Consider the following 13,333-nt stretch of genomic DNA (forward strand, 5'->3'; position numbering starts at 1 on the left):
GGTCATCTCAGATTTTGAATTAACCACAGCCTTGTCCTTCTAAACCCAGATGTGACTGCATAAAAATAATGAGTGGTGTCAGGAGGGTGCTGTTACAACCTCCTCTTAAAAGTACAGACCCATGCTGTTCTTCTTCTCCTTAACTATTATTTATATACCGCCATCCATGTACTTAGCACTTTTACAACCATTGAGAGGACCAGTCCTGGCCTTGAGGGACTTGCAATCTAAGAGCAGATGAAAAGCAGGAAAGAAGAAAGTGGGAGGCAGGCTAAACAGGAGATGAACATGCAGTTCATCCCACTACTTGTACTTTACCTTAGTTACAGGAGGGGAAAAGGAATAGGAGTGTGTGCCAAAACTTTTTTGGAAAAGGTGGGTAATGAGAGGTGGCATCACAAAAGTGTTCTGGGAAGGAGTTTCCGGCATAAGGAAGAACAGGTCAGAAAAGAATCAACTGAGCTGGAAGAGAGAAGGTACAGGATATGACCGTGGAGAGCTAGAGAGAGGCCAGGCAGTGGAGGGCTGTGGGCAGGGCTGGTGCACCCATCAGGCTGACTGAGATGTAGATTGAGAGGAGGGTGGTGAGGGACACCAATCTCTGCCCTTGCACTCACCTTCGCTGCCCTCCTCCTCTTATTCCCTGGACTGGAAAACAAAGTGGGAAATGGAATGAAGAGGAAGTACAGAGGAAGGAAGAGAGGAGGGCTAGAGTGCTGGTACTTAGGTGACCCCTCTCTGCTCTTCCCCACTTTCTCTTCTGTTCTCTCCCCTTCTTCCTTTTTCAGTCCCAGGAACAGGAGGAGCAGAGGCTGGCACAAGGGAAGGAAGAGGTAGCCTTTGACACACGTTGGTGCCGGGAGGCCTTGGCCAGCCTCAACTTTGAAATGCACATACTGGATCCTGGGATGGGCGTGAAGTTAGCAAAACGATTTAAGGAAGGGTGTGAGGTGGACTGTTCAATGGAGAGAAGTTAACGCTTCAGTCTTGGGACATCCAAGTTTGAATGACGTCAGTCTAATTCAAGAACGCGTTGATGCATGAGCAAGTAGGAAAGTGAGTGCAAACGAATGTTGAAACACTTGGCAATTCCATCAAACTATTCCCAACAGCACTATTGAGGCAGAACAAAGAGACAAACTCCATGATGAACTTAATTCTAAAAGGTTTTAATTCCACAAATAAATCATAAACCAAAATATCAAGACGTCAGGCAATTATGCTGTATAGATATTGTACTGGGGTGGGGCGGGGAGCTTGAAAACCAGATACCTGGCATATATAACAAGATCATGCAGAAGCAAAACAAATGCCATTTACATTAAACATTTTTTTTTACAGAAGAAATAGTAAAAAATACATCATTTTTCATAGAAAAAAAGCAAATATACAACTGCAGGCTATAGCAGCCTACATATAAGATGTATGCAGATCTATAGAGGCTTCAAAATGGTAGAAGTAATAACCCAGGAGGTGAAAGGCTATTCTTGATTCTAGTCATTTTCCTATCTGGATGTGCCCACTAGCACATTTTTTTTTTTGGGGGGGGGGGATGGCAACACCCCTAAATGATCCTTATTTTTCCCTCTTCTTATTCCCCACACGAACACCGCAAGTCCAATTACTGAAGGAACCAAACAAAGGAATATTTTGTGATTCAGCTAATTTGCACTGAGGATGCCAGTGAAGTTTGTCAAACCTGGAATTACTACTAGATTTGCAGAGCCTGCCCCACAGGGTCCACTTCGGACCAGGACCCACCCGGACACTCTGGGTTCTGTCTGAGTGTGATCATGACTCTTGAAGGCTCTTGAAGACATGCAGTGATGATATCATCACTGTGTGATGCTCCAAGACCTCAAGGTCTTGTTGTGGCCTTCATCCAGCTGGGCTCCCATCTTTCCTGCCCACCTCTGCCAGGTAACATGAAGATGTACATGGAGGACATTATTTGTGGTGTGAAGGCTACAACAAGTACTGTGTCCTTCAAATCCTGGCTCACAAGGATGATGTAATGGCTTCAATGCCAGGGCTCATTAGGAAATCAGTGAATTCACTCTGGATGGTTCCTGGAAAGATTATGGGTGGGAACCTGCCCCTGCCCGTCTCTAATTAGCACCTGTTTAGCACCATGGAAGTCTAAAGTCACACAGTCCACTTGAGGCCACAATTTAAGTGTTGTGTTTGTTGCCTGCTGTTAAATATCACTTTAAAATAAATAGAAATGACATGTTCAAATTATGACCTATGGCAAATTTGCAACAGAGTGTGGGAAGAGTCTGATAGCCAAATTAGATATTTCAACAATCTTACTGGATATACACAAACTCGCTCTTTGGGTCATAGTTATGGATTGTGTTGCGTTTAAAGATTGGGGGGAGTATGTGAATGGTGAGAATGTCAAATCTGACCCCCTGGAACAACTGGATGAATTTGTGACATGTTTTGTGCAGATAGTTAGGAACTGCATATGATCTTCATGTAGACTGCATACAGGAAAACAGTCCAGCCTTATTAGAGATCTTGGGGTTAGTTCCAACATATAAAATAAAACCCCAAATCTGTACAATCCACAAAAGAGGCAAAGCAATCCCTATTGATAAAGGATGCTTTCATGTCCAACAAAGTAAAAGGTCAACTTTTAAAGATCTCTGCTTAACTAAGATATAATCAGCTCTGCTGAATAAAATATAAAATAAATTGCATGTAACTGTAAATAAGACAATACTGTCTGACATACTATTGATAGAAATGTGCCCAGATGGGGTTCTTGGTCCTTGATTTCTCATTAACATTCCCACGTTCCTAATTGCCTGCAATTGTTTGGCCAGCAAACCCAGCTGTCCTGTATGTTTCCAATTGTTGGAGAGAAATCCCAACTTCCAGAGATGTTGCTCCTTGCCAAACCTGCTTCGTTTTCATCAGACTTGTCCAGAAAGGTACCACAGCGTCATCCGTCCTATTGCCACAGAACAGTCTACCACATATTGCTTTAATGTTGCACTTAATGGATCTAACTCAGGGGTGTCAAACATAAGGCCCACAGGCCAAATGCAGCCCCCAGAAGCAATTTCTCCGGCCCCTGTTATAATTGGGTTCTCCCAGTTTGATAACTGGGCTCTTTCATAGCTTGAAAATACAAACAAGATTTGCACATTTTCTCTTCTGTCATTTGCAGCTAATGAGTTTCTATGTGAGAACGAAGTGCTTATTTCTGGCCATGATCTGCTTAATAATGTCACTTTCTGCTTAATGATGTCACTTCCAGCCCTCAGCAGGCAGCATGAATGCTAACTTTGGCCCTCTGTATGTAATGAGTTTGACATCCCTAATCTAACTCATCACACCACGGACACAAGTCAAGAATTCCAAAGCGATTTTTTTGGATTCTAAAAAAACAACCAAATTTTTCTGATTATCCACGTGACTCACTCTGCAAAGGAGCTGCATGGAGTGGACAGTAAAGGGTACCATCCAATGTCATAACTATCCAATTATTTGTCCACTAGCCCAGATATGTGCACATTTGAGTAAAAGTGGTGTCCATGAATTGCAAAGCCATCTGTGGACAATCAAATGTCTTCACTGGGAGGGAAACAGGGAGGGGGGAGATTCCTCTTTGGTCCTTTGAATCTACAGCAACTGCTGATGATCTAAAGTTCAGATTCTAAACACTGAAAGTAAGAATAAGAAGACATGGATGCAAATGAGATGTGGATAGTTTAGCAGGAATGCTGTCCCCACATCCAACATTTTCATTGTTGGAAGTCCTTAAAAAGGACTTCGACATACTACGTGCCAGGACAAACACAAATTGTGTGCAGGCCTCCTGTCACTCCAGAATCGCTATTGCAGGCTCCTCCCGACAAAAGTATTTCCCTTTCTTGAATATTTACTGCTTCACGGCAAAGATTCTGAAGGCTTTTCCTTCTCGGGGAGTCTTTAAGCTGCAAAGGAAAGATGGGAAATAAATCAGTGGGAAGACCACTTGCTGGCTCATCCTAGGCCTACCTGAGGCCATTCTAAGAACATAAGAAGAGCCCTGCTGTACATAAGAACATAAGAAGAGTCACTCTGTATTGGAACTGCAGATTCCCCCCCCCCCCCAGGAGATAGGGTATGGTCTCAGCAGTGGCCCCAGGTGCAGACAGTATAGGGTTAAAACCTTGGCTTGCAATGAGTGTGGCCCACAGTTACAACCTTGTAGGGATAATTAGAACCTGAAGGATAAAGGTGAGAGAATCATTGCCAGAAGGTGTGGGAAGTAGAAAAGTTGGGGAGAAGGATTGACTGCCTAATCGACCGGCTAACTGAATGATAAATGCTGGAGGCTTCTGGAGGCTAATGTGTGGCTACCCCATTCAGGAGCTGCTGACAGCTAAGGTGCTACTGTGGCTGGAGAAAGTGCTGACTGGAGCAGGGAGGAAGGAGGACCTCTGCAGCTCAAACAGGTAAGCCACCCTGCTGGTGGGGTCCAGTGGTACTTTCCACAGAACTAGGGCCAGTGTTGGGGGAACAAAGGGAGAATAACAGCCCAATCCTATGCATGTCTACTCAGAAGTAAGCCCCATTGTGTTCTGTGGGGCTTATTCCCAGGAAAGTGTATATAGGATTGCAGCCTAATTAGTCTACAGTGGACATAAGCCCTCTGGAGAAAGGTTTTGATGGGACACACTCCCAGAGGGCTAGTTCTCCAGAGGGAGAGAGGAGGCAAAGGAGGAGGTGGCTGTGTTGCCTTGCCACCTCTGCAGAGGGGGCAGGAGGAGGAATCTGTTCCCTCATTTCCCAAGAGGAGAAGGTTAGCAGTGCAGAAGCAAAAACACTTCACTAACTCAAATTTTAAAAGTTTGGTTTGTATTCAGCAATACTGCAGAAGGGAAAGCACAAGATGGGTGAGAAGATTCCTGACAGTGAGTTCTGCCTCCTCTCTGGGTGTTTCACAGTCCTACTGGGAAGTGCTTGAGATAGGATCTGGGACATTTCACAGGCCAAATAGGTGCCCAGCCACAGAATGCTGTGCAATCCCAGGAAACTCATCCTATTCTGTGCTTTAAAGCATCCATTCCCTCATCATCACATCTGAAAATGCTGGCAGTCTCTGAAAAACTGTTTTTTTTTCCCCTGTTTAAAGTCTGTCTTGCTGACTGCTTCTCCTGGCATTCTCTCTCTCTCTCTCTCCTCCCCCCATGAAAAAGCATAAGAACAGCCCCACTGGATCAGGCCATAGGCCTGTCTAGTCCAGCTTCCTGTATCTCACAGCGGCCCACCAAATGCCCCAGGGAGCACACCAGATAACAAGAGACCTGCATCCTGGTGCCCTCCCTTGCATCTGGCATTCTGTCATAGCCCATTTCTAAAATCAGGAGGTTGCACATACACATCATGGATTGTAACCCGTTTTTCCTCCAGAAATAGGAAAGGAAATGTATTTTCCTCCAGAAATAGGAGGAAAACTTGTCCTATTCCCTTTTAAAGGCGTCCAGGCCAGACGCCATCACCACATCTTGTGGTAAGGAGTTCCACAGACCAACCACACGCTGAGTAAAGAAATATTTTCTTTTGTCTGTCCTAACTCTCCCAACACTCAATTTTAGTGGATGTCCCCTGGTTCTGGTGTTATGTGAGAGTTTAAAGAGCATCTCTCTATCCATTTTATCCTTCCCATGCATAATTTTGTATGTCTCAATCATTTCCCCCCCCTCAAGTGTCTCTTTTCTAGGCTGAAGAGACCCAAACATCGTAGTCTTTCCTCACAGGGAAGGTGCCCCAGCCCACTAATCATCTTAGTCGCTCTCTTTTGCACCTTTTCCATTTCCACTATGTCCTTTTTGAGATGTTGCAACCAGAACTAGATGCAATACAAAACTTCCCATATAGGCTAATGGGCTCTGAGCTGTCTGTGACAGATCAGGAGAGAGATCTTGGGGTGGTGGTGGACAGGTCAATGAAAGTGTCAACCCAATGTGCGGCGGCAGTAAAGAAGGCCAATTCTATGCTTGGGATCATTAGAAAAGGTATTGAGAACAAAATGGCTAATATTATAATGCCATTGTACAAATCGATGGTAAGGCCACACCTGGAGTATTGTGTCCAGTTCTGGTCACCACATCTCTGAGGGCCCAATCCTATCTAACTTTAACAGCACCGGTGCAGCTGCAATGCAACCCCAAGGCAAGGGAACAAATGTTCCCTTATCTTGTGGAGGCCTCCATAACTACCCCTCTATCACAAGATGCAGTACACACCCCATTGGCACAAGTACACCAGGGCTGGAAAGTTGAATAAGATTTGACCCTGAATCTCTGCAGTCTTGAGAGTTTCAGTTATAAAAAGTTTCAATGACTGCTATTTTGGGGAAATCCCACTAGGGAATGCTTCCCCCTGAGGAAAGAGGGTGTATGGATTAGTGAGTGGGATCAAGGAAGAAAATGAGAACCAAGAAGTATTTTCCCAGATGGTGGGACCAAATACAGAATGGACAAAGGCCACACACCAGGCATCTTAATAGCATTTGAGTTCCCAAGGACATACTAACAAAAGTACAGACGTCTGGTGGGATCTAACAGCAGCAGTAGGGAATAATTTACTAAGAAAAGCTGAGAAGCTTTTTGAAATCTCATATGTTTTCCACAGATGAGATACTAGAAGAGGGTGGAAGAGGAGAGAAACCCATGTATTCTATAGAATTACCACTATGGTAATGGAAATGTCACCATAAGGTGATCAACCCTGATGAAACCCTGAATACACACCTTACAGATAAGAGTAGGGCAGGGTTGCCTGGGCTCACATTACATTGAATCAGAAGTAAGCCAAGCTGCCGCCCCCCCCCCCCACAAAAAAATGCAGAAATAGCTCAACTTATTTCTGAGTCAATTCCCATTCAGCCATCTAACCCCTGCCCCAACTGAAAAGTTGTGACAGCCCTGACAACCAGTGGTGAGGAGATACAACAACATATTCCTGAAGACACTTGAGGCATGGGAGTCTTCAGTATTGGGTTCCATGCCCCAGTGGAGCTGTCGCCTCTCTTCTCCACTATATAAATCAAAGCAGGCAGTGATGTCTACACAGGGGGAAAGGTTGCTTAATGAGCATCTCTCTCCTGGCCACGTGAAGTTAGTCTTTGACCACCAGAGATTGGGAAGGCTTGTAAGCTACCCTAATCATGGGAGACATGGGTGGAGGATCAACCAGGAACATTTCTCCAATTCAGATTTTGATCTGAACCAAAAAAAAAAAAAAAAAGAGTTGGGGAGTTCTAATATTCAGTGAACTTCAACCATGTCTCTGCAACAAACTCTATGTGTAAGAGCATCAACAATTCCCATCTCCATAGCCCCAGATGTTCAAAGTTCAAATACAACCAGAGACTGGACTGTTAAGTAAGTTCTCAGTCTAGCCTGGCAAATTAAAAAGAGAACAATTTTCACAGAACCCTTCAAAGAATGGAGTGACAATTCTACCTCTCAGATTGGATCCCATTCTGTAAAGAGCCATGGTAGTACTTCTTCTTTTCCACAGGCATCACGTCCACATAGCCACCTGCATCATCCCAAATGATGCCAGCGTGCACGGCGGTTTTACAGATGCTGGAACTCTGGAAGATTGGAGAGCAATGTGCTTTGACAAAGGAGTTCAGAGACATTAACAACATTAACATTTAATTGGACCTCTTAGCTTATTGGTTATGGTTCCTCTGTGATCAATGAAAGACACTCCTCACATGCTCAGAGATACTTTTCATTCTTGCTCAACATGTCCCAAGATTGAGTCCTGGCATTCAGAACCAATACTAAGGTCAATGTCATCATCATCTTCAACACCAGAAGGCACTCATCACAGTGAAACTTACAGCTTCTGGACTAGGCAGTCAGTAAAGAAATAGCATTTCTTACTTGTGACATTAACTCTAAATGGCCTAAGTTCCTACAGAACTATCCTGTGCATGTCTACTCGGAAGTCAGTCCCATTGTGTTAAATGAGGCTTACTCCGAGGACATTGTATAGGATTGCAGCTGGTCTTTGGATCTTGATTTCTAAATGGTTTGAGGTATCTCATGTAGCTCACTGCATCTTCTATTCTCCTTCTCCTCATTCTCTCTCTTGCTTTCCTTTCCTTCCTCTACATTTGTCATTTTGGAGTCATAAAGGTGTTACCCACTTGGGCTAAATACTAAGAACAAAATACTAAGGGTTAAATACTAAGAAGAACCCTGCGGGATCAGGCCATAGGCCCATTTAGTCCAGCTTCCTGTGTCGCACAGATGCCTCAGGGAGCACACACCAAGAGATCTGTATCCTGTTGCCACTCTCTTGCCACAGCATTCTGAGGTAGACTACTTCTAAAACCAGAAGGTTGCACATACTCATCATGGCTTGTAACCTGTGATGGATTTTTCCTCCAGAAATCTGTCCAATCCCCTTTTAAAGGTACCCAGGCCAGATTCCATCGCCACATCCTGTGGAAAGGAGTTCCACAGACTAACTTACACTCTGGGTAAAGAAATATTTTCTGTGGTCTGTCCGAACTCTCCTGACACTCAATTTTGCTGTGAGTCAGTTTGCTTTGTATTCTAATACAGTGTAACAAAAATGTTTCCCTAACCTTAAAATTTAAAAAAAAAAAAAAAATCAGTCAAGCCTATGGTTTCTTTATTTACAATTTCTTCTGAATTGTGACATTGACCAAAATGCCACATCTGGAATGCAAGACGCCCATCGACGTATGACTGCTCCCACAAACTTTTCAGGAATAACAGAAATAAAGCGCAGAAACAGCAAGCCCCAAAAGAAGTCTGGTCTTTGAATTCTAAAGGATTTATGAGCAACAAGTCACAAACAACCAGATAAATGGCAAGCTCAACTCCAGTGCAGTGCTGGGTGGAAAAAAAAAATCCACCATTTATCCCTCTTGACCTTTAGCATGTTGACTGCAATATCATTACTGGTATCAACCACAATTCAAGATACTGTTGTGTGTGTGTGTGTTTAGATCGCACATAGTGATCATATTTTCTTGCTCTCCACCTCTCCCCCCCCCCCCCCGCCCATAAAAGGCAGGTTCTCTTCGGGCCCCTTATGCCATTTATCACTGCCTCTGTGCTGGCAGCTTTCACGGTTTCAATTGCCAATTTGATTTTTCAGTTGCTATATATGGTTACGGAGAGCAAGGGAACACAGTCAGAAAGATATGCTTTGAATCTGACCTCAGACGCAACTGAAAAGCATCTCAAATTGGCCAGGAACATCCTCCCCCTTGCCTAACCATTCCTTAACACCCCATCCACCAGGAAGAACCATCCCACCCCAATGTTCTTTCCACGACAGCTATTTCCTGGCTGTGTGGCCTGCCCCAGTGTGTCCCCTGCACAGCCAGCAGGCCCTTCTCTCCACACACCCCTACTCACATCACACCCGTGAACTTTCACCCTCTCTCTGTCCCCCAGCAGAAGTCTCTTATCTTCATGAACAATTAGCAAAGCCGGTTGAAGCGGATAATCCCTGCAGGAGCTCAGAAAAGAATTTCCTCTCTTTGGGGAGGAAAAAAAGGCAATTATAGTAAAGGACTGCCAAGCAGCCGATGAGCCTTGCATTGTACCCACCATGTGATTTCTCCACTGGGGTCTTTCCCAGCCCTGTCAAGAGATGCCAGGGACAGGACATGGGGACTTCTGCATTTACTTATTTATTTAAAAGATTTATACAGGTGGGCCCCCATAGCCACAGATCCGGTATCCACAGATTCAGTTATCCATGAATCTGGATCCAGGGGCATCTCATGTCTCCCCACAGCCCCATTACATTCACCTTTCATTATTGTAGTCAGGTTAGCAGTGCAAGTGTTTCTTGCTTTACTTTCTTGCTAAACTGAAGAATTGAGTGTGTAGGCAACCACGTTAGAGGATGACGAACTGAACATTAACAGGAAACAGGAACTCACATTCAGTTAGTTTCCTCTCTGTAGTGGGCAGGCTGGTTGCCTGAACACAATGGCCCCAGTGTGTGTACATAAGAAATTGACCAAAGCACTATCCAACAAAAAAAAATACCAAGCCAAGCCATGGCAGGACTTGGAGGCGCTAAGCTACTGCAGGCAAAGGTGAACAAGATGATGAGAAATGGCCAATTTCTAAATAGCAGGATAAAGGGTTAATGATTACATGTCATCTTTGTTCAGGAGAGCAACTAGAAGGACTGGCTGTCCATGGTTGTTATCCATGGACCCTGAAGCTTCTTATTCATCTGTTATGAGTCCTCTTCCCGGATCTCTAAAAACAACCTTGGATGCCCATTAGAATTTCAACATGGACAGTTTTTTGGATTCTTTCTCTGAAGTTGAAGGAAGCCAGTGGTGTATACACAAGTGTACACACATACAGGGCTGAATGTTGCACATTTGTTCCACTAACAGGGCCAATGGATTGTCTCATCCAAAGAGGAGAACTGAAAGAATCCTTTGAAGTTTCAAGAAAGGGACACTTGCCCTCCAGAAGTAGCAGAGGGTAACTGCGATAACCTTCTAGACAACCTAGCAATGACTGGGTTGGAGAGGGGTGCCAATTTACAATGAACCCACTCCTACCTGTTAAAATGTTTCTAGAATAATGACAGCTACTTGACCCCTTGACCGTTGGCCTGGGGGTCCCACAAGGCTCCATCTTGTTCCCCATGCTATTTAACACCTTTTAAGAAACATCTGGAAGAGATTATCCAAGGCTGGCAAAAGTGCCATCACTATCCTGATAACACATCTTCTCATTGGCAGCTGGTGGCACCAGAGAGGCTGTGGATGTTCTGAACGGGTGGATAGGATTGGATGTGGGCAAAGAAGCTGAAACTTAACCCAGGCAAGACAGAGGTGCTGTCAGTCATTAGGAAAGCTGACGGGGTGCAAATCAATGGGGCCACATGGAAAAAGAAAAGGACTGGACACTAATCAAGAAGATCCTAATCATCCTAACCATGAGGCTACGCTATCCAATTCCAACTTCATTTCCAGCCAGCTTCTCACCATTGCTTGCACTTCCACTGAACCGAGACAATGCCTTCTCATTGCCTGTGGAAAGCAAGCCAGATGAGATCTCATGTGGGTGGGGAAGCCATGGCACTCAGCATGGTGCGCAAATCCGAATAGGGCTTCATTGGCTCATTTCCCTTGGTCTATTTTTGAAAAGGGCTGCTCCTGCCCTGCTCTCTGCAGGGTTGTTTTGCTCCGGAAACAACTTGCATGCAGAGCTCTGGGCCATCTGGCTTTCATGATAAGGCTTTGCCGCCTTCAAGTCTTTGCTTCACCCGACACTTCTTGAGGCTTGGAGCATAGCTCTGGCATGTTTGCGGTCTCATTATTTTGTCATTGATTACAAGCACCTTGGCTCCTGGGGCAGAACATTTCCAAAACGATCTTGACCTATTTTCGTACAAATATACCTCTCCCAAGACCTCTGCCTTGAGCAAGCTAAAATAGCTATGTGGTTTTCTATGGGAAGAAAGAAAAGTTATTTTCATGCTGCTCCAATTCCCACAACTCAGATTTAGCAACTCCTGAACCCTACAGGCAAAAGCACACCAACTGGGCTCGAAAAACTAAACTTCTGTGTTTGCAGGAGTGTAGCAATGAGAAACTCCTCAAGCACAAGGCTCTTTGCAGATGCAGAAATGGGCTCAAATTTCCCTAGTGCAAACTATATCCAGTGCACCCTATCCATCATCTTGTATCCAATCAATCAGGCCCACCTCTCAAACTGCTGCAGCCAAGGCAGAATTCAGTGGTCGCATTTATCTAACACAAGGAGCTGCCTCGTATGAGAAGTAATATTCCACTCTATCCTGCCCTAGCCAGGCTTCACTTAGAATACTGCATCCAGTTCTGGACATCCTATTTTCAGAAGGACATTAATGAGCTAGAACAAGTTCAGAGGATGGCAGCAAGGATGGAGAGGGGTTTGGAAACTAAGTCCTAACAGAGAAGATTAAGGGGTGATACAATGGCCACCTTCAAGTATCTGCAGGACTATCATGCAGAAGAAGGGGAGGACTTGCTCTCTGTGTTTCCGGAGGGTAGGATTAGAACCAGTGGGCTGAAACCACAGTGAAGTAGATTTGGGCTAGACATGAGGATAATTTCCGGTCTGGCATTGAAATAGTTTGCCTAGTACAGGAGTCATCTCTCTCTCACTGTAGGTTTTCAAGGTAGCTGGTCACCTGTCAGCAATTGCCTGCACTGAGCAGGGGCTTGAAGGAGGTGACCTCTAAGGTCCCTTCCAACTCTAACATGCCATGACTCTATGAGCCATACCACTGGTCCATCTAACTCAGTATTGTCCACACTGACCAGCTCTCCAGGATTTCAGAAGAGCCTTCCCCAGCCCTGCCTAGTAATGCTGCTAAGGATCAACACTGGGCTTGGTTTGGCACTTGAGCCACATGTTGCACAAGATGCCACACATGAGATGCTTATGTACAATGACTTCCATATACATTTGTGCAACCACACATAGAACAGCAGCAAAATGCTGCCTTATTTCTGCATGCACTCTTCAGAATAGAACCCAAGTCTATCTAGCCCAGCTTTGTCTACATTGACTATCACTGAATTTCCAGAATCTGAGAGGCAGGGGTCTTTTCCAGCTGCCAAGAATTGAACTCAGAACTTCTGCTCAGCCACTGAGCTATGGCCTCTCTCCTCCCCACTTTGGTAGGAAGCAATCTTCTCATTCAACCTTCTCCTGAAGGTTCACCACAGTGTGCTGCTAACAAGATCTAACGAGGAGCTAAAACTCACAACTGACTCACAGGAAGACATCAAGCTGAGCTGAGACCACAGTGTCCAAACTGAGCTGAAATCAGCCCACATATTCCTGAAATAAAAGCTTTTTCCCTGGTAGCGACACAAGTGAATCAAGAAACTCTCTAGTAAGGACACAACCGTAATATAACTGGATTTCCTCAACTGCACAGTCATACCTTGATCCCACAGCCAAACCATACAGCACCTCACCACAGTTAGGTTCCAGTGCTGACAAACCATTTTTGGACAGCAGAGACTTGGAGGCAAGACGGACGTTACTAATCAACACACCTCTTCTTCAACAGGGAATCAATGTTTATGTTTCTTTTAGCTGAGTTCTGAGAGATCCTCATCTGTAGCGTCTCTGTGCCACAAGACATTCAGAGGATGCTTCAGAATGGAAAGCAGATGGTGTCGGTGGTCATCTTCAGACTTGCTTATCTGCTTTTCCTACTCTGCACCTTTTGCTGTGGAGTACTCCTCCACCCCCTCAGCCCATCTAAGGAACCCATGGAATTGTAGGTTTGCAGCAGTGCTGGGAAT

At 44.8% G+C, this 13,333-nt stretch overlaps 1 protein-coding gene across 2 annotated transcripts in view; it reads right to left on the bottom strand.

The window, feature by feature from the left end:
* Nucleotides 1-1,148: 1,148 nt before the first annotated feature.
* The window catches only part of CRISPLD2 (cysteine rich secretory protein LCCL domain containing 2), a 43,689-nt gene continuing 31,504 nt past the window's right edge, over nucleotides 1,149-13,333 (bottom strand). For both annotated transcript variants that reach the window (XM_066637232.1, XM_066637233.1), the window contains exons 15-16: nucleotides 7,467-7,600; nucleotides 1,149-3,947 (exon numbers count right to left, since the gene is read on the bottom strand). In XM_066637232.1, the coding sequence (XP_066493329.1) occupies nucleotides 3,893-3,947; nucleotides 7,467-7,600 (189 nt within the window). In that variant the 3' untranslated portion in view covers nucleotides 1,149-3,892. The remainder of the gene's footprint in view (nucleotides 3,948-7,466; nucleotides 7,601-13,333) is intronic.

This window comes from Tiliqua scincoides, chromosome 9 (assembly GCF_035046505.1).
Source record: "Tiliqua scincoides isolate rTilSci1 chromosome 9, rTilSci1.hap2, whole genome shotgun sequence".
NCBI classification, from domain to species: Eukaryota; Metazoa; Chordata; class Lepidosauria; order Squamata; family Scincidae; genus Tiliqua; species Tiliqua scincoides.